The sequence below is a fragment of the Dipodomys spectabilis genome, unplaced genomic scaffold, assembly GCF_019054845.1.
Source record: "Dipodomys spectabilis isolate Male_0828 unplaced genomic scaffold, ASM1905484v1 ptg000042l, whole genome shotgun sequence".
Taxonomy (NCBI): domain Eukaryota; kingdom Metazoa; phylum Chordata; class Mammalia; order Rodentia; family Heteromyidae; genus Dipodomys; species Dipodomys spectabilis.
This window is the reverse complement of record NW_024870719.1, coordinates 1,198,839-1,220,279: the sequence shown is the minus strand read 5'-3', so window position 1 is coordinate 1,220,279 and position 21,441 is coordinate 1,198,839. Positions and strand designations below refer to the sequence as shown.

General features: G+C 39.7%; 1 protein-coding gene across 7 annotated transcripts in view; it reads right to left on the bottom strand.

Moving 5' to 3' along the window:
• The window catches only part of Npas3 (neuronal PAS domain protein 3), an 884,724-nt gene that overhangs the window by 55,218 nt on the left and 808,065 nt on the right, over window positions 1-21,441 (bottom strand). For all 7 annotated transcript variants that reach the window (XM_042677878.1, XM_042677875.1, XM_042677876.1 and 4 more), the window contains one exon: window positions 12,425-12,537. In XM_042677878.1, the coding sequence (XP_042533812.1) occupies window positions 12,425-12,537 (113 nt within the window). The remainder of the gene's footprint in view (window positions 1-12,424; window positions 12,538-21,441) is intronic.

The following is a 21,441-nucleotide window of genomic DNA, read 5'->3' as shown; positions in this document are numbered from 1 at the left end:
CTCAAAAAGATAGAGTGCTAGCTTGAAGGTAAAGCTCAGAGATAGTGCCCAGACCCTGAGTTTAAGCCCCGTGACCTATAAAAAGCAAAGGGAAGAAATGCACATATCACCGATTTGGAAGAAATAGTTGATTATCAAAGTGTGTAGAATTCAAAAGCTTTATAGACCATGATAATGACAATTCGCCTTGTGAAGGTTAAAATGTGTTTGTGACTTTAGCTAAGTATCACGATCACACACTATTGTGAAATTTATGTAATCACTTAATAAAGAAAATAGGAGAAGGCAACAATGCTTGATAGGAAATGTACTCATTACCTTGCTCATGTAACTGTAACCCCTCTGTACAGTATTTTTACAATAAAAAAGTACAAAAAATTAAAAACTGTATAAAATAGTATCATGTCATGTTAAGTGTTATGAAGATAAAATGTGATGGAATGCTGAAAGTATCCTAATTTTGATGGGGAGGGGAAGAATGTGATACTAGAGCATGAAATCTCAATGAGATACAGCTGTGACTTTTCCAGGGAGAATAAGAAGCAGACGTGAAGGCCCTGGTATAAGAGAGGTATAAATGTTGCTGTGAGTCATATGGGTCATTTCTATAGACAGGCCAATCATGAGCTGATAAGTGATGGTTCCATCATGGCAACATTGAAACTTCATATCCAAAGGCAGACAGAAAGACACATACACATAGGACAGCAACTCAAATATGCTCCCTTAAATATGCCTACATATGGGGCTGAAAACTGATGACAGAGATGATTTTGTTTTGCTTAAATAAAGAGCCTCGCTCCACAAAGAACTTTGCAGTAAGACTTGTCTTCTAGTCTAGGAGTGGTGATTATAGAGGAATGGGAAATCTATGATTAGTTTCTTGGTCCTTGGGGATGCAAACCTCCAGGATCCTGGATCTTTCCCTCTACTTGGAATGAGTTAGCAGAATCCTCTCTGGAATGCTAAGTAATGCCTCTTGAGATGCTGCAGGGTTTAAGACACAGTCGTAGCTTACTTTCCCTATGGAGTTCAGTTTATGGTATGCAGATGCTCCAACCAAACCTAGAGCCTGCAGGCTTTAGGAGTCTGGGAGCTCCATTTATTCCAGAGATCAACAACATCAAATTAGCCCTGCCCCTACTTCATTTCTTACATTAGAGGGCTATATTAGTCTTGCCTTGACGCTAAATCAATTCCAAAGAAAACCATTTGGTATGTGCTTCTTTTGTTAAAGGGACAGATGACGTATTTCAGTCATATTTTGTCCCTTATAATCAAATCAATATTCAGGACACTAAAGCAAGGAGAAATTTCCCAGAAATAAATGCATTTTCTATATTTGAGAGAAATCATTTATTATTCCAGAGCTCATGTAACTTCCAGGAGATAATCTGAAGTATTGCTGATGAATTACTGCTTTCCATGGTTATAGGTGCGTATTTGAGGGGGGTAGAAATTAAGGTTTGGGCTAGTCTACACTTACTTTTATCAAACTTACAACATGAGATTCACAATGTGAACCCTATAAACACGTGAGTCCACAAATGGACATATTGTCTGTGTTAACTGTGGGCCTGACACTGAGATAAACTCCTTACCTACCTTGCCTCATTTTATTTCTCAGTAGTCTTAGAAGAAGGTTCTCTTGGAATGTCCATGTTGCAAGAGGGTGAACAGCATTTAAAGATGTTAAACAACTGACTTAAAGTCAAAGGGCCAAGGATATAGAATAAAGTCCAAAGCCTTAGTGGTCTGACATTACTGCTTTGTGCATAATCACACTCCAATAAAGCAGTTTGAGATGGTAAGGTCCAAAGGGATAATATATTCAGATTTAAAATTTTAAATTTGCAAGGCATTAAACAACACTGGATCAAGAGGGACACAAATTATGGGCTCTTGCTGCTGTTTTAAAAAAATATTGTGTGTATATGTATGTGTGCATATGTGCATATGCATGCATACACACTGGTGCTAGGGCTTGAACTCAGGCCCTTGTGCACTTAGCTTTTTCAGTGTAAGGTTGTCACTCTGCAACTTGAGCCACAGCTCCATCTTTTGGATTTTTGGTGGCTAATTGGATATAAGAATCTCATGGACTTTGTTGTCTTGGCTGGCATTGAACCTCATTTCTCAGATCTCAGCCTCCTGAGTAGCTAGGCTTACAGATGTGAGGCACTGGTGCCAGCCTGTGATGTTATTTTCAAAGTGACCATCACTCTGAGTATACTTAACTGGTAAATGCTTAGAAAACCAGCCTGAAAAGATAGAGTATTAGTCAAAGAAGGAAATCTGTTAGCTCACCTTTCTGCAATCTGTATAATGGGAAATGAAGCACTGTAAGGTAGCAACAGGTATGGGTTGCAGTCACCAACATAGTTGGGAATGTACAGACACTTCACAGAATGGCCAGTGATTATGCCACTGGTTGGTAAAATAGTGAGCTGATTAGTCCTAGCAGCAATGACATTTCTCAAGCTGGAACAACTGTCATGACTTCGTAATGGGAAATAAATTCTTTAAGATCAGAAACAATGTCAACTGTATTTAAAATGATACTGAAAATCATGCTGTAATGGACAATTGTGCATAGGTGAGCAGAGACTAAGGGGAGATAATAAGATTTTTAAAATTTGATTTTATTGGTTCCCTTCCTCTATTTGCATTTTTCATCAGACTAACCTCTGCCTGTAAATACTGCCCTGGAAAATTTTTTCTTCTTCAATTTATTCTGGGTGTCTTGGTTGATTGAAAGGCAATAAATGCACAGCCTTCGAAAGCTGGAATGGGTTGACAGAATTTTTGGTCTGTCTAAAAATTCATCTATTGATTTGACAAGACAGTTACATTTTGCAAAGCTTGGAACTCTATAGTCATCATTTCAAGACAACAATAAAACTGAAGCAAAAGCTTCAGGAGAAGTACTGATATGTCTGGATACTTAGTACATCTCAGAATCTCAAACTGGAAGAAACATCCAAAAGGCATTTAGTATGTCCACTCTTGGGGAGAAAGAGCAATTCCTAATTGACGAGTTTAGTGTGTGATCTTAGAAATCTCTAGAGAAGTACACAGCCACATTGCTACCTGCATTAGTGCTGGGCACATTTCTGCATTATACTTTCCTTTATATTGGAAACTCACTGCATACAATTGCTCTCTTGACCCTTCACATATTCTTGGTAATCTCTGCGAAAACATAGCTTATTGTGCCATAATGTAGGATGTTGGCAAATATTCTAAGTTTTACTTGATTTTAGCTAAGAGGCCAAGAAGCTATATTATTATTTTAATTTCAGAAAGTGGGCCCCAAATGTAATCTCCAGAAAAAATTCTTGTAAGATGATAAGATAGTAAGTGATGTTATTTGTGCTTTTACCTCTTCAGATGATGGCTGAAAGGGAATAGTACTTTTTGATTAGGGTAAGACATTGGTAAAGATTCACAATATACTTGTAAGTAAGATGGAGAAATGGAAGCCATCGGACAGTTATGTGAGTTCACAACCATTCTAGTGGTCAGGTATAAAAGACAGCAATGTCAGTTAGAAGAAATTTGAGTAGTATGTCATGTGTCTCTCAACAGTTTTCATTTATATTTCAGAAAAAAAGAGAGCTTGCAATTCAACCTAACCAGCATTTATTGAGTGACAACTTTATGAAGCATACTAGGGAAGAAAAAGAAAGAAAGAAATGAAAGAAAGGAGGAAGGAAGGAAGGAAGGAAGGAAGGAAGGAAGGAAGGAAGGAAGGAAGGAAGGAAGGAAGGAAGGAAGGAAGGAAGGAAGGAAAGGAGGGAGGGAGGGAGGGAGGGAGGAAGAAGGAAGAAGGAAGGAAGGAAGGAAAGAAGGAAGGAAGGAAGGAAGGAAGGAAGGAAGGAAGGAAGGAAGGAAGGAAGGAAGGAAGCAGGTAGGCAGGCAAGCCAGCCAGCCAGCAAGCAAGCAAGAAAGAAAGAAAAGAAAGAACCAGCATCTAACATAGTATTACTGAAAAGAAGATATTTGAAGTCAGAACATGTAGATACTTCTTTCTGTCTTGCCACTTATATGAATTTAGATCAGTGATTTCAGATTTCTGTGCCTCAGTTTTATTTACCCTTGAAATTGGGAAAACAGAGATAAAGACCTAAAAGAATTAATTGAGGTATTCATATGAAATCATATGAAAATATTTCATAAATGGAGGAAGATGTTTGGGTGAATTTGTGGTGTGTTTTTCTTTTCTTTTTATTTTTGTGCTATTACTAGCATTTGAACTCAGGGTTTTGTGCTCTTTTGCTCAGCCTTTTACTCAAGGTTGGAGCTCTATCACTTGGGTCACTCTTCCACTTCTGGATTTTTCTGGTTGAATGGAGGTAAGAATCTTTTGGATTTATCTGCCTGCATTGGCTTTGAACTTGGATCCCTCAGATCTCAGCCTCTTGAGTAGCGAAGATTACAGACATGAGCCACTGGGACCAGCCCTGAACTTGTGTTTTATTTGTAAAAAAAATTCTTTGGGGCTTATGTACTATTAATGGCTTCACTTTACAGATAAGAAAACTGAGGCATAAAAAGCATAAGTTACATCCCCAAATAATGGTTCTAGCATGGAAAGAAGGAGTTGCTTACTGCTGTCAATTAGGGGGGAAAAGGACTGTATTTATGTGGTGCCATACTGGCTGAATAAGAGTGTCCAGGTGGCAAAAAGGCATTTTATGGAAAGAAAAGTGTGATCAAAACCCACAGCACTATGAATATGCAACCAGCTTGGCCTTATGTTGCAGGGGCATCAGTGGTAAGCACGGCAGGAAAGAATGGTGCACTTGGTGGTCAGAAAGGTAAGCTGGGGTCAGTCAGATTATTAAACTTGCCAGCACTATGAATCATTGATGGAATAACAGCAGAAAGGTAAATGGTCGCTGAGGCTTTGGGAAGGTAGTTGAGGGGGGCAAGCTGTAGGATAAATATGGAGTAGTACAATCTCCTGGGAGGTAATTTGGGAATTTCTCATAATAGACCTGGAAACATAGCAGGTGGATCTAGCCACTTTGGGCAGTGCATTAATGCGGTAGGAGAACAAGAGGAGGTGGTTAGTTATCAAAGCATTAACCTAAGAACTAAATCCCAAATGACTGAAACAGTAAGTAATAATTCCCTGCTAGTCTGCTATCATCTTGAGAGTTGTTAATATAAACATTCAATCAAGACCAGGTTTGCATATGAAGAGCCTTCAACTTTAAAAATTTACTTAGTTGTGATTTTTTTTTTTTTATTTTGACATCGGAAATTCTACTGCTGTACACCCAAGTGAATAGGAAAGAGGGACCAGGTGCTACTGAAAAGAGCACTCTTGACTATAATTTTAAAATGGTAGGCATAATAGTTCTAAAAAATATTTTTGTGAGAACTACTTCGTAGAAGATGATTCCTATTTGCAGGAGGGGGAACAAAATGTAAATCATCATTTAGAACTCCGCAATTTAAGAGCTGATCTGTTTTGTCCCAGGACTAGTATGTGTTAAACAGTATATGGACAAATGGGAGGTACAGGGAGGAAGAAGGGAAGGGATATTGTGACACAGATAGAATGTATTCAGGAAGATGTGCTAACTTGCTGTCTCAATAAGCACCAAAGATAGCATCATATTAAATAGAATTTTGTAACTTGAGATCAATGGATAAACTCTAAGGATTCAAGAACCTACAGATGCTAATAAATTTATCGTTATGAAAGAGGTTCCACAGATTTCATTAGATATCTTTTGTCAGTTGTGGGACTTGAACAGGCTGTCCCTGAGCCTCTGTGCTCAAGGCTAGTGCTCTACCACTTGAGCCAGAGCCACTTCTGGTTTTTGTTTATTTTGTCGGTCGTGGAGCTTGAACTCTGGGCTTGGGTGCTGTCCTACCACTTGAGCCACAGCGGCACTTCCGGTATTCTAGTGGTTTATTGGTGATAGGAGTCTCACGGACTTTCCTGCCTGGGCTGGCTTTGAACTACAATCCCCAGATCTCAGCCTCCTGAGTAGCTAGGATTACAGATGTGAGCAACTGGCACCCAGCCACTTCCAGTTTTGGAGTGGTTAATTGGAGACTTTTATGCCAGGCTAGCTTCAAACCATGATCCTCAGCTCTCAGCCTCCTGAGTATCTAGGATTACAGAAATAAGCACCTGGCCATCAAATCTTTTAAAGGGATTTTACATAAAGAAAATGACACAACAAAAGCTATGTACATATGACCATATAAGATGTTGCTAAGCAAAATGAACCCCAAGATAGGGACACAAGAGATTTTATCTTTGTTGCCGTTTTTTTTTTTTTTTAAATGTACTTATAACGTACTATGTGACTTTTTTTTGTTTCTTTTGTATGTTCTTCCTCCATGGTATAACCCTTGTTTTCACAGTATTTGATTCCGTTGCCCTGTGTCTTGTATATACATTTTTCTAATTTGGGGAGGGGAAGGGAAATAACAAAATGCTGAAACAAGGATACAGGTTGACCCACTGTAACAATGAGATGTACAAGACACTATGTTGAAAATGAACTTTACAATTTGGGGGGGACAGGGGTAGGGGCAGAGAGGAGTTGGGAAGGTGAGGAGGGAAGGGATGGTAGGGGAAAACAAAGGGGGGGGTAAACAATGCTCAATAGGAAATGTACTCATGACCTTACTCGTATAACTGTAACTCCTCTGTACAGTATCTTTACAATAAAAATTAAAAAAAAGAGAAAAGAAAATGACACAAATCCCTGTTCAAGTTATGTGTATATCTTAATCCATGGAATGAATACAACTATGACTTTGCAAAAAAAAAAAAAAAAAAGAAAAATTCTAATGTAAAACACATCTATGCGGAAGTGGCGCTGTGGCTCAAGTGGTAGAGCGCTCACCTTGAGCTGAAGAGCTAAGGGACAGCACCCAGGCCCAGAGTTCAAGCCCCATGACTGACAAATAACAACAACAACAAACCCACAAAACACATCTATGCTTGTCCTTAGAGAAAAGAATTGTCTTTACCTAATTCTCTCTTTAATAAATTATTCTTGTTATTTCCTCTATAGATATAGCTCTTCTTAAAACTGAAGTTTACCAGCAATACTAATAAACCTATCAGCTATTTTATTTATGATTTTTTCATTTTCTAGGAAGGCCAGACAGGATTTCAGAAGTCATTTAATTCAGAACTACAGGCAAATCCATTCTCAACTCATCTCATATGGGGAAACTTGTTTTTTTTTTTTTTTTTATTTTTTTTATGAAGAATCCCAACTTACCCTTTGTCAAAGCAGGGGATTCTGGCATTTGCAGATTCCACTTCTGTGAGAATTCAGACATTCTCAGCATTGTACAGACCAGGACAGAGACTTTGTCTCTTTTTCTGTTTCCCTGTCAAGGCTACTCTACTCTGCATTAGTGTCAGGACATTATAATGGGCTTCTAACTTCTCCAGAAATGACAGTGGTGTTGGTGTGCATTTAAGAGTAGATTAGAAACCTGAAAGTCCCCCTCTAAAGGAACCTATCCTCCAAAGACAAGCACTAAGGAGGCGACCCAATTAGTCTTCACTTCTATAATTTCCCTGATTACATATCTCCTTTTGCCTTTTCCCCCCTCCCAGTTTTATACCCACAGAGTTCCTCCAAACATAGACAAAATAAAGAAGGCATATTATTGATGCCAGGCAATTTAAATAAGAGCTGTGGCATGCTGATATGTGACCAGCAATGATACCTAAATAACAAGGAAGTCCCTAAGGTGTAGATAAGTGGCTAGCCAGATAACATGCTACTGTGAATTTCGAAGCAAATAAGGACTGAAAGAACTGAATGTCAGCTCCTACTTGGGAAACTTTATTAGACAGGAGGGCAACTTTCTTGAGGACAGGAGTGGCAAACTAAGCCACAATAATTTGTGTGGCATACCATACCCAATTTAGCACATTAGATTGGCCTTTCTTTCACTAGCATTCCTGGTTAAAGAGTACTGGTTTGAGTTGCTGCAATGCTTGAGAGCAGTGGTTTGGATTTTGAAGCATATATGTGTAAATAATGAGATGTTTTCTGAAGACAAGACACAGGTTTGAACATGAAATTCCTTTAAATTTCTGACAAACCTTGTGCCTGTAGCTCAAATATAGCTTTATGTAGTATTTTCAGTTCTCCCGTGTTTTGAGATTGATCCATCAACTAAAGTCAGGTATAGACTTTAGCTTGCAGCCTTATGTCAGGGCTCAAAAGGTGTAGACTTTGGAGTAGTTTAAGTGTTTGGATGTGAGCATTTATAGAAGTCTTGGAGAGGAAGGTAAGTATCTTAGAAGGTAAGTATCTCAGAATTCTTAGGGGCTTCAGGATCACCAAGCCCTGATGTAGGGAGATAAGATGAGCCACACTGGGAAGCTTTTACTCAGGCAATTTTTTTCCTTCAAAACACTTAAATCATCATATTTTAAGGTCTATGTCATGCTGAGCCTTTTAAACCTTTTTTAAAATATTTAAGAGTGAAGCAGAAGGTCTACGAGATCAAATTCTAGAGCTCAAGTGCTGGATTCAATTATGTCTCCTCATAACTGCTCAAGAACTGTATATCTGAGTGTGGTGGCTCAAGCTTGTAATCCTGGGGTTAGGGTGGGGAGAGGAGATAGAAGGATCACAGAGGCCAACCTGGGCAAAACAAAGTTAGCCTGAATCCATCTCAAACAATGTCTGGGCACAGTGGTACATGCCTGTTATCCCAGCCATGAGGGAGTCACAATGGCTGGGGCCAACTATGTCCATCCGTCTTCTCCAGTGACATGGGGAGAGATAATAGAAGAATCACAGAGCTCAGAAAAGCCATCAGTTGAGGCTGTACTTCAAAAATAATCAAGGCAAAAAGGGACTGGCTGAAGTGGTAGCACACCTACTTTGCAAGCACAAGTTTGATTCCTAGTGTTGCCAGGGGAAAGAAAGCTGTATAAAGATGGAAAAGAATTTCCTCAGTTTTACTACCTGAAAATGGGTGTAACAGCTAATTACCCATAGGAAGTTTTATGTAATAGTACTTTATGGAGTAAAAAAAGCATAAAGCTTTTTGGCACAGGGCCTGCACAGAGGTAATGCTCACCAAGTGATGCTTTCATTACTATGATTACTCTCAGTGACAACTACAAAAGATATAGTGATGAAGCTCGTTAGAAAGGTTCATGTGCTGAGGTCACAGAAAAATAATGGAGAGAAATAGAGTGGCCTGCAATGAGAGAGGCTTTTTTGGATCTTTAGCTAAGGGGGGGGGGGGAGATACACTTAATGGTAATAAATGAAGGGGAATACTGAGAGCAGAGAGAAATTATCATTGCTGTTTATTTTTATTTGTGCTTATTGTGTGGTGGTGGAGGTGATTACCAGTTTTATTAGAATGTTTATAAGCTGCTAGATTTACTTGCCGAGAAGGAACATAAACAGGGATTCGATTCAACTGTGTCATGTCATGCTGTCTCACCAGGTCTTCTACTAAATTCAGATAAGGTTTATTAATGAGGGAGGTTCCAGGAGAAGGAGAGAGAGGAGAGAGAAAAGGAGAAGGAGGTGGGAAGGGAGGGAGAGATGTGAGGTAAAGAGTAAGGATGGAGAGGAAGAGAGTGAAGAAATAAGAGTGAGGAGGAGAAATGGAGAGCAAGGAGGAAGAAGCGGGTGGAGAGGAGGAGGAAGAGGAGGAAAAGCAGGAGGAGGAAGATCGTCAGGATGGAGAGAGTGAGGAGGGAAGGTTACAAAGAGGAGAGTAAGGAGGGTGAGTAGGAGGAAGAGATAAAAGAGAAGGAAGAGTCTGGATCCATTAAGCAATTCATCTTACTAAGGGACAATGGACAAATGTAGGTAGCATTTCTGAGAGGAACAGGGGCATTTGGATGGAGATTTTTATGGTGTCTTGAGAAAGACTTCCTGCCTGGGTGTGTGTATCACGGGAGAGTGTGCCTTTTACAGTACATTATTTGATGGGATTCAGGGCAGCTTCTAAATCTTTTTTCCTTGTTGAAGGTGGAAACGTTTGATACACTGTTTCTTGAACTGCCCTTTTCTAACAAGGTGTCTTGACTCCTAGATTCAAGTTGCTTCAAAAGCATTTTTCTTCCATTTGTTCCCATGGTGGCTCCGTTTACTGAGTGACCCCCGTGAGTCTCCAGCCCTGGCTAGGTGCAGGAAATGTGCAGCTGGACTCCCCAAGTTCAAGCTGAGCTTCTTCAATAGGCAAAGGCAGGTATGCTAATTAACTTTTCGTTTCTCTTTAGGATTGTGGAGAGGATATATCCTTGGGTATTCAATGGCATGCCCATTGGATGTTTGCTGCTGTCCCTTCAGTTTTTATTACTCTCCCAAATCATCATGTTTGGTTATCTATTTTCTTTTTTGTTGTCTACCTTCCCCCACTAGAATGTAAGCACTATGAAAGTAGGTGTTTTTCCTTGTCAATGCTGGTGGCAGCTTAATACATCTTTGCTGAGTGAATGGATGTTCTATCTGGAGATATTCACACATCTAATTTCTGACCAAGTGGCAAAAACAGCTTTGGTGAGGTACTTCTATGGCAAATCAAAGATACTCATCTCTTGCTTACACCGAAATGTTATTTCTTCATATTATGTCTTTGCTCATGCATCCCAGTGATTTTTTGTTGTTGTTTTTGCAGATCAAAGGTTATGAAGAGCTTTGTAATCCTTAGTTTGTAATATGAAGGATTTTTTTCCTGCTTTCTAAAAAATTACCTGATAGCTATTTATTTATTTAGTGCTGATCGTGGAGGTCAAACTCAGGGCCTAGGTGCTGTCTCTTAGCTTCTTCTTTTCCCTCAAGGCTGGCATTCTACTTGAACCACAGCTCTACTTCTGTTGTTTTTTTTTGTTTGTTTTGTTTTTTGGTGATTAACTGGAGATAACATCTCATGAACTTCCTTTCCTAGGCTGGCTTCAATCCTTGATCCTCAGATCTCAACATCCCTAGTAGCTAGAATTACAGTCCTGAGCCACTGGCTGGTGTCCAGTACAGGTGTGAGCCATTGGAGCCCAGCTAGACTATTGTTTTTCCAAACTACATCTTACCTCTTTCACCTAGGATATGGCTTCTACCAAACAGTAAAAGTCCAGAAAAGGTGAAGAAAGAAAGCTGAGAGAACAGTAAGTGTTGGGAGGATATCTCATAGCCTTCTAGCACTAAAATAATAAATCTCCACATGTAGTCTTTTAATGCGATTCCAAACTTGCTAATGTCATACTGTTAACAACTAATAAATGCACAGTGTTATGCAAGGCAGAGAAATACAAATGCACTCTGGTGTCTTTCCCCAATACAGTGCTTTATAACAAGTGACTAGAGGGTGATGCTACTGAAGGTAGAGGTTGCCTCCTCTTTGCGTCACACCCTGCTAAAGGTCAAGGTTGCTCTGCATGTGCCTTTCAGACTGTAGGACAGCTCAGCTAAAGGTCGTCCTTGGAAGAGCCCTATTCCCATCTTCCTTCTTCTTTTAATTTTTTTCTAAAGAATGAATGTCAAAGACAGTGCCCACCTCAGACTTTCTACAGTCGCTAGTCTCCTGATGACTTATATAAAGGTTTTAAGGCCCCGTGATAATGGCAACAGCTCAACAATGCGAGGGTCACCTTAAGAATTAAAGTCTAAGATTGGGAAAGATCCGTGCTGGCCACACAGATATCCTATTCTGTTTCCATTGCCTTCCTACATACAATAAATGGTATGTAGGTGACTGGCTAGTATGTTGTAAAATTGATAAGAGTCAGGTTGCCAAAGGCATTTCATAAATTTCATAGCTTTTAATTTATGTTGCTATAGTAACTGGAATAAATATTGGAGGTTTTTGAGATTAGAAGATGTTTATATCCCTAACCTTAGGATGATAATATCAGATTACCACCAGACCTTATTTTCTGCTTCTGAGGGACATCTCATTGAGCATTCTGTATACACTTAAATTTTACTAAATGTTCAGTAACTGAAATTTCAGAGTTAAAGTTTTTAACAACCCAACCTGATTTTCTTATCTACACGAACATATCTGATGATGACAATGAAATTCAATTGGGGAGTCTCTACAAAGAAAGAGGTAAGAAGTAGTTCTAGAACATTTGCCTGGAGCTCATATTTGCTCACCATCTTCACCAAAGTCAGTTTCCTTCAGCTACTGAGTCATATCATGTGTTATTAACCAGGGTTTCAAGGGAAAACTTGAGGAGGAGTGGCCAGGGGGATTCAGTATACCTGAAATGTCTAAGTGATGAGGAGGAGGTAGAAAGATGTTTATAATTGAGGTAGGAGGAGTAGCTGGGCAGACCTTATGGTGGATGAAGGTCACATGTCTTAATTATATGAACTCAAAGCAGCTGGAAACTCAATGCAAATTACCTAGTACTTACCTAACACCAGAATGTCTCCCCTCTCAGAGTCCAGCTTACCTTATATCCTGAAGATTTGATATGCACACCGCGTTTGGTCAGTGTAGATTTCATTCGAATGAAGAAGGAGCGCTCCAGGGTGTTGTCGGTAGTTAACAAACTGGTTGACTCCACTGAGGAATACAAAAATACATACACACATGACTTAGAGTCTACACAGCTCCCTTCCCCCACCAACCACTGCTCAGGTGCAATCCTTGAGCTCACTAAAAATAAATGACTGATGGGTGCTAAGAGCGCAGTAATCAATTTGCCTCATTTAGAAAATGTTTACTTTGCAGAAAATAAAAAAGAAAATTAATGTATCCAAAGTAACTCCTTTCTGGTTTTGGATGAGAGTTTTTCAAGTCTTTTAACTTGCTGCAACTTCCTAAGTAGAACCTCATAAGAACAAATAATTGCAGTTCTTTTTTCTGTTTCTTTTTTGTGAACCAGTACTAGGACTTGAACTCAGGATCTAGGCACTGTCACTTGGCTTTTTCCTGCAAGGCTGGTTGGTGCTCTAGCACTTGAGCCACAGCCCCATTTCCAGCTTTTTGGCACCTAATTGGAGATAAGCAACTCATGGACTTGTTTTTTAGCCTTGCTTTGAACCAACAGACAAAGATCTCAGCCTCCTGTGTTGCCAGGATTATATACATAAGCCACTGACACCTGTCTCTGCAACTCTTTTGGGACATGGTAGGCATTCATGGAGGAACTATATGGAAAAGGATATTGTACAATGATAGGACCAATCAAGGGACAGGCAGAAACTGGATGGGGGAAGACTTATTCTTTGTTCTCCTAACAGTCCCTTGAGTTGGAAGTTTCATTGTAAGGAACTAGAAGCATTAGATCTCCTTACATGACTCCAGATAGGAGAAGAATGGCATGTACAGACAGAAGGAAATGAAACGTTCTCATAATATCAAATGTCATCTCTACCCACTCTTTCTCTTTCCGCCTTCTTTCACCCTCCCCACCCCTCCCCCTCTGTCAGTACCAGGCCCTGGACTCAGTGCCTCACAGTATCACTTGGCTTGTGCTCTCCCATTTGAGCTAATTATCCAGCCTAGCTTTTTGTTGGCTATTTTTGAGATGGGAATCTCTTGGACTTTTGTGCTCAGGCTGGCATTGAACTTTGATCCTCCAGATCTCAGCCTCATGAATAGCAAGATCATAGGCATGAGCCACTGGCACCTGATTCAGTTTCCTCTTACTTCTTCAGTTGCCTTTTATTTCTTAACTTCTAATATGTGAAAGTATGTTACTTCTCTTAAATAAGGTACTTTTTATGTTTTCATACTTAGCAGCTTTTTTTTTTCTTCTTTCATTTTTCTTTTTGTCAGAATTAGAGCTTCAACTCAGGGCCTAGGAGCTATACCTTAGCCTTTTTGTTCAAGGCTGGTGCTCTACTACTTGAGTTGCAGCTCCACTTGTAGATTTTTGGTGGTTAATTGGAGATGAGAGTCTCATGGACTTTCCTGCCTGGGCTTGCTTTGAACTGTGATTCTCAGATCTCAGCCTTCTGAGTAGCTAGGATTACAGGTGTAAGCCACCAGGACCAGTCATCAGAATATTTTTTGATCTATGAATCTTACAGTGGTACTTTTAAATCTTAGTTGTCTAAGAACACCTTTGTGCAAACAAGCCAGAAATTCACATAAGTCTATTTTGTTTAAAACAAACTTCTATGTGTTTTATAAATTTAAATCTCTTTTCTACAAGTAAACTAATGATGGAGAAATAAGTCTATTAAATATTCTAATTTTATGCTTCTTAAATATTAAAGTTTTTCTTATTGGAAAGTAAAATAATATCCAACAATGAACAGGTTTTCTTTTCAGTGGCCCTCTACTAACCTCTGGAATAGAGGTTAAAAAATGTGCATGAAATAAGGAGATTTCAGAGTTGAATATATGCGAATATAGCTATTAAAGATACATTACAACTTGTTAAACCAAGCTTTTATATTTTAAATTATAAAATACCACTTGTATTTTTTGAACAGCAAGTAGTCTCTAGTTTACATATGATACTTGATGCTCTGAAGAAACAAGAGAGCCATTGTATGGACAGGAACTGGCTATTGTTGTCTGGGCTTGTCCTGTATTACTCTTACCTGGGCAGGACTGTATATTCCTGCATTCATGACTTTTCTATTCTGGGGTGATAGAACAATGACAACTGTCCCTTTCTTATGTGTCTCTCTTAAGGTTTCCTCTCTTTTTTTTGTTTCAGAGAGCATGGATCTGATGTCATTTTAAATGTACAGCTTTTTATCACTCGAGGGAGAAGCAGAGCCATGTTATATTTAGTACTTTCATTTCTTCTGATTAAATATGAATTACTATGAAATTTTTCTCATCATCTAACACGCCATAATACGCCAACAGCTTTTTAATACACTATATAAGCACAAACTTCTGCTCTAAGAGTTTAATTTGCCCCTCTAATCCAATCACATCAACCTTATTTCTCTTATCAGAGATTCCCATTTTGAATTAAATGAGCTCATTAGTTTTAATCAAAAGCAGAGAGATCAAAACTTAAACGTAAATGCTTTAGATCAGAACTGTCAGTCAGCCGTGCAGTTCTATTTTACTAAAACACAAGATCAGAGACCCTTAGAACCAATTTTTTCTCGTAAGGGATGCCGAAAGCTTGAAGATGCTATATCCTTTTTTTTTCCTCCCAAGGACAGATTATACATTTAAGGTTAGACTTAATTTATAGCAGGTTTTTTTTTCTCATCCTGGTAGAAATGGGAAAGTATGCCAGCCCACTGTTGTCCCTTTCACATTTATTGGCACTGGTCCTCAGAGACTTGAACTAACGTGAAGCCATCAAAATCCACACCACAAATGCAGGCTTAAAAATTCAGCTCTGTTCAGCAAGATTGTGTTTGCAATAGTGGAGGGAGGGAAAAATGGAACTTGCAAGAGAAATGGAATACATTTGAAGGCTGAGAGTCATGGATACTTTGGTGCAGTAAGGAAGTAATCCTCTTGCCAAAGAAGGGAGGCTGATTCAGGCACCTGTAGCGATGTTACTGTCACCCATATGGGACCTGCACTGTAACACTTATAGTGGCCAAGAGACCACAGCATCAGCACCTCCAGCTGGGTGAAGACACAATTTTCTCATGGCTGTGGAGCCAGCTACCACGTTACATCATACTCTAGCCCAGGCCGGAGAGAACACCTCAGCTCATGTTACACCAGTAATTGCCTAAACATGCCGGTCAGTGCTAATTACATAGGGACTACTCTGTAGGAGGAATGCTAAGGTTAGGTTTGCCCCCATTGAAGTGGGGATTTAAAGTCTAGATTGGTATTCAAACTTTAATTCAAGATCCAAAGAGTACGAGGGACCCTTAAGACAAAGAACAGGCAATTTAGAAAAGAACTAGATTTCTGATGATGATTTTGACTTTTCAGCACTTGTGGCTTTCTAATTCTGAGGATAGGACAGAACAGTGACCTGTCATGCTGTACTTTTCAAAGGGCCCCGTAACAGACTCATTCATAGCACGCATACCATAGTCATGTTTCCCATGGGCTAGCAAATACACTTGGTTTATCCCAACTGTGACAATAGTGTCACTTATATGGAAAGATGTACTGTCTGCATGTGACAGGCAAAAGTAGACACCTCAGAAGAGTGGTGTTCTGACTGTCTTGGGTGAGAGGCAGGTTGGGATGAAGGCTGTACTGGGAAGATGAAGGTGGTAAAGTCACGGTGGCTGACGGGACCATGTGTTACCTTGAGTAATGGAAGGATGGAAAGGAGACAAGGTAGTAAGAAGGGTTTCTTTGGGATGCTTGCTATCTAGAGACTGGCACTGATTTATGCCTAAGAAGTATTTTAGGATGCTTTCTAGAAATGAAATACTTTTTTTGTCAACTCTTAAGGGGTAGCCATAACTGTCATAGGCTCTGATAAAACATTTGGGATTCATAGAAGTTCTGTCTGCTGCTTGAGACTAAAGAAATATCTGTGGGAGGCTGACTTAAGTGGTCAAAACTCAGGTGTTCTCAGTTTTTGAATATGAATTATAGACTAGGACTGAAAAACAAGACATACCTCAATCAAACTGAAATTAAAAAAAAATAGACAGTAGTATTTCTTGCTGCTGAATGTCAACAGGCTTTAGTTCTGGTCCTAGGGCTTGAATTCAGGGCCTGGATACAGTCTCTTACCTTTTCACTAAAGGTTGGCACCCTGTCACTTGAGCCACAGTTCTACATCTGGCATCTTGCTGTTTAATTGGAGATAAGAGTCTCACAGACTTTCTGACCTGGGCTAGCTTCAAATCATGATCTTCAGATCTCAACTTTCTGAGTAAGAATATAGATGTGAGCTACCAGCACCCTGATTAGGTTTTTGTTTATGGTAGCTCTATATAACTTCCATTTAAAAAATGCCAGCTTTTGCATATTTTGTAAAATTTGCACAACAGTTTATAGCAGAAGTGGTAATGGGTTTTTTTTTTTGGGTCCAGTGGTGGGGCCTGAACTCTGGGCCTGGGAGCTGTCCCTCAGCTCTTCAGCTCAAGGCTAGCGCTCTACCACTTGAGTTACAGCACCACTTCCGGGTTTTTTCTTTTTGCTTATGTGGTGCTGAGGAATCGAACCCAGGGCCTCAGGCATGCAAGGCAAGCGCTCTACCACTGAGCCACCTTCCCAGCCCCCAGTGGTAATGGTTTTTATGTTGAGAAATGCCACCATCATGAGTATTAGTAGACAGCTGTGCATAAGTCCACAGCCAGTGGTGTGGTTGTTGGGATCTGGATCTTCACTTATGGGCAGGCAATAGTATAAAGTGGAAGAAAGAGACTGGTGAGAATCATCTAACTCTTATTGGGTTGAAACTAGGGCCCAGGCCCATTCTGAATATTATTTTCTTTCCTTTTTCCTTCCCCCCTTTTCTTTTCCTTCCCTTTCACACTATTAATAGGGCTTGGATTCAAGTCCTCATGTTCTTGCTTGGCTTTTTTTGCTCAAGACTGTTTCTCTACTATGTGAGCCACAGCTCTACTTGTAGTTTTTGCTGGTTAACTAGAGATAACCCCTGTTTTCACTGTATTTGATGTTGGTGACCTGCATCTTGAATATACATTTTTCTGATTTGGGAAGGGGGAAGAGAAATAACAAAATGCTGAAACAAGGATACAGGTTGACCCATTGTAACAATGAGATGTACAAGACAGTATGTTGAAAACAAACTTTACAACTTGTAGGGGGGAGGAGTTGGGGAGGTGAGGAGGGAAGGGATGGTAGGGGAAAAACAAAGGAGGAAGTAACAATGCTCCACAAGAAATGTACTCATTACCTTACTCATGTAAGTGTAACCCCTCTGTGCAGTATCTTTACGAAATATTATACATATATACATATACATGTATATATATATGCATATATATATATATATATATATATATGAAAAAAAGAGTCTCTTGCATTTATCTCTTTGGATTGCAATCCTCAGCTATCAGCCTCAGATATCATATATCAGTAGCTAGGATTACAGGCCTGAGTCACTGGTGCCTGGCTGAATACTTTCAATATTTATTCTAAGGTTTCTCCTAGTACATGAGCCCATGAGGCAAACCCTAAGGACGTTAGAATTCAAATATTTTCAGTGCAATTCTAGCATCAGAAACCTTCATCTGTCACCAAATACAGGTAAAGGAAGAAATAGCAAAAACTAAGATTGTGTGTGTGTGTGTGTGTGTGTGTGTGTGTGTGTGTGTGTGTGTGTGTGTGTGTGTACGCGCACACGCGCATGTGTACTGATCCTGGGGCTTGTTCCTGAGCTTTTAAGTTCAAGACTAACAGTTTACCACTTGAACCTCTGCTCCACTTCTCCTTTTAATGGTTACCTGGAGATAAAGAGTCTCACAAACTTTCCTGTCTGGGCTGGCTTCAAACCGTGATCCTTACTTAGATCTCAAGTCTTCTGAGCAGTTAGTATAACTGGCTTGAGCCACCTACACCTGACAAAAAAACTAAGTTTTAAGATGTGTAGTGAGCTATTTTTCTTTTAAAAAGAGAAGTTTTATTAAGCATATAAGAAATTAAGTAAAATATACTCATCCGTCACTATCTGTGGGTGATCTTCAGATGCAGAAGTCCCTTATATATAATGATTTATTATTTGCATATAACCAGTGTATATTTACCCCTAAAGCTTTCAGGAGTGGGGATCCTTTGTTGTTGTTTTTCCTGCCAAGGGCCTTTTGGCTATTTATAGTATCATTCCTGAGCCATGCAAAATTATCAATACAAGCAACTATCTGCCGGCAGCTTACAAGAAGCATTGGAGAAGCATTTCATGCCTATCTGTGTACCAAATGCTTTGGGCTAGATATCCCTTACCCTTGATAGATTATTTAGAATTAAAATATAAAGGAAATGCTAAATAAATAGTTGTTATATGGCATTGCTTAGCGAATAACAACAAGCAAAAGTCTGTACACATGCAGATGCAATTTCTTTTGGCTATTATTTTATCAGCTGTTGGTTGATCCTGTGCTTATGGGAGGCTGACAATATACTTTTTTTCCCATTTCATTGCTTAAACAAATCTATTCAATATTTTTTTCAGATACAGGACAAACCAAAGTGAAAATATGAAAAAGATATGAGAGGTGTTTCACTTTGCAGTTATCCTATGAAAGCCAAATTGTTTCGTTGGCATAGGATGTGAGCTTTGTTAGAAAGTGATATATATATTTGAACTTTAGGATGAGGAAATGTACAGAGAAACTGGTACTTTTTATTGTAAAGATGATGTACAGAAAGGTTACAGTTACATATGTAAGGAAATAAGTTCCTTTTCTTACAAAAGTTTCCCTTTCAAGTAGCAGAGGGACTACTAGGGAAGGACAAAATGGGAGGGGGATAAGAGAAGAGAATTGGGATGGTGGGTAGGATCAAAGTTCAATCTGTGCATTTGTGGAAAGGTTATAGGACAATCCACTAATACGGAGGAGGAGAGTACACTTCTGTACCCAGTTGGAATTGGGAATCCTTTATCAGGAGACTTGTTTTATCAACTGAACTATAAATAAAGGTAACATGTAATTTCTAGGTGGAATTCTCATGAGTCAATCATGATGTGCTGCTTCCTTTTCTCTTCTCTCTGCCATAAAGACTTTTTTGTCTTGGGGCTTGAATTCAGGGCCTGGTACTGTTCCTTTTGTATTCAAGAAGTCTGGCACTCTTCCACTTGAACCACAGCTTCTCTTTCAGCTTTTTGGTGGTTAGTTGGAAGTAAGAGTCTCATAGATTTCCTGACTGGGCTGGCTTTGTACTGAGATCCTTAGAGCTCAGCCTTCTGGGTTACAGGTGTGAGAAATATCTGTATTTCCAAGTGCTCATTTAAAAAAAGTGGGTTATTTTTAAAAGGTGCTTAAGATGGTCATATAAGTAAGATTGTGAGATCTCAAAAGACAGGAGTGATGCCTTATCTTTTTTTGTATCTCTTTCTTGTTCTTCTCAGCCTCTTTCCTCCTCGGATGCCCAAATATTTTAGGTAAACAGACATCGTATAATGTCTGTGGAACCGAAGTGGCTTTCAGGTGCTTCCCCACCTCCTCAGGGATTCATCACATTACTCTGCCATTGTCCCACACAAAACAGTATCTTGTCCCAAGAAGATCTTTTTTTTCTGAAGGAAAAAGCATCATGCCCTGTCCTTTTATTCATCTCTAAGGAAGTGTTTTCTACCAAGTGTTTGAGAGTCCCAGGCCAGTGGGTTTGGTAGTTGAAAAGGGATTGGCATAGTTTCCTCAGGAATTAGCACATCCTTTGTCTTCTGTCTATTGAGTGTTGGCTTTATCCCATCAGCCTGTCTCCACCACATCAGGGTAACTCTGAAGGGGGTGATGGACCTTGGGATCCCAGAGTTGGGACCCGCTTTCCCCAGGTGGTAGACAGTGACTTCTCTTTCTGTGGTCACTAGTTATCCTGCCCTCTACAGGCAGCATAGATGTACCACTTTTACACTCTGCCTCAGCAGTCAGTTTGACAACTTGTGGGACAAATCAGCCCAAACAGCCCGATGGGATGTATTTAAATCTCATTAGGACTCATTCCAGCTCTCATTCAGTTGTGAGTCTTCAGCTTTGTTTAGCAACTTGTGAATCATTAGCTGGAACTCTAGAGCAGAGCTGTGAAAATAATTGTGCTTCAATAATGAGGTAACAAACTCCTTTCAAAATACCCTTAAAAATAATCCATCAAAAAAGAAAAAAGGGAAAAAAAAAATCGTCTGCTAGCCCATGCCACCTGTCAGGATAAACTTGCTGGTCCTGTGTGGCCTGTCTTAGCAGAGAATCCAATGCATAGGGCTGCCTTTTAGGTTTCCTATGCCCAGCAGGGGTTGCTCCTGGTGAGCCTGTCCCTGGAGAAAGGGAGGGTCAGGAGTGTTCAGAGGATGCCTGCTGTTCTGCAGTTGGCGTTTGGATGATACCACTCTAGGGAAATCTACACGGTGTCAGAGTCAAGCTGATACCAGTGGGTGTTTCTAGACACAACGACTAAGCAACTGGGAAGTTCAAGGGGAGAGAAACTGAGACTCGTAAAGATCGCTTTGGAGAGTACCTGCTATCCAATCTGACCCATTCCGCAGCAGACGATGCACGCCCAACACGGTGTCATAGGAATACTGCAAGGGAGTGTTTTAAATCTTATTGGAAACCTCCTATAAATGTTGCCACTTCAGGGATCTATTCTGAAGGAAAAAAAATATAGTGTGTTCTCTTGGGATGCAGCATGGATTCCATTACTGATACTGCATACAGGATCAACTATAGCAATACTTTTATCACAACTATAAAGTGGTTACGAGCCAGATCTCCATATAAAAAATATTCAGTAACATTGCAGGCTTCCTTCTCTCCCTCTTCTGTTTCATGCTTTTATTTCTTTCCTTTTTCTTTTCTTTCTTCCCCCTTTTTCTATGACAAACACGATGTCAGACAAAGGGCATTGGCCTTAGTCTTTGTAGTACAATACAAAATAATACAT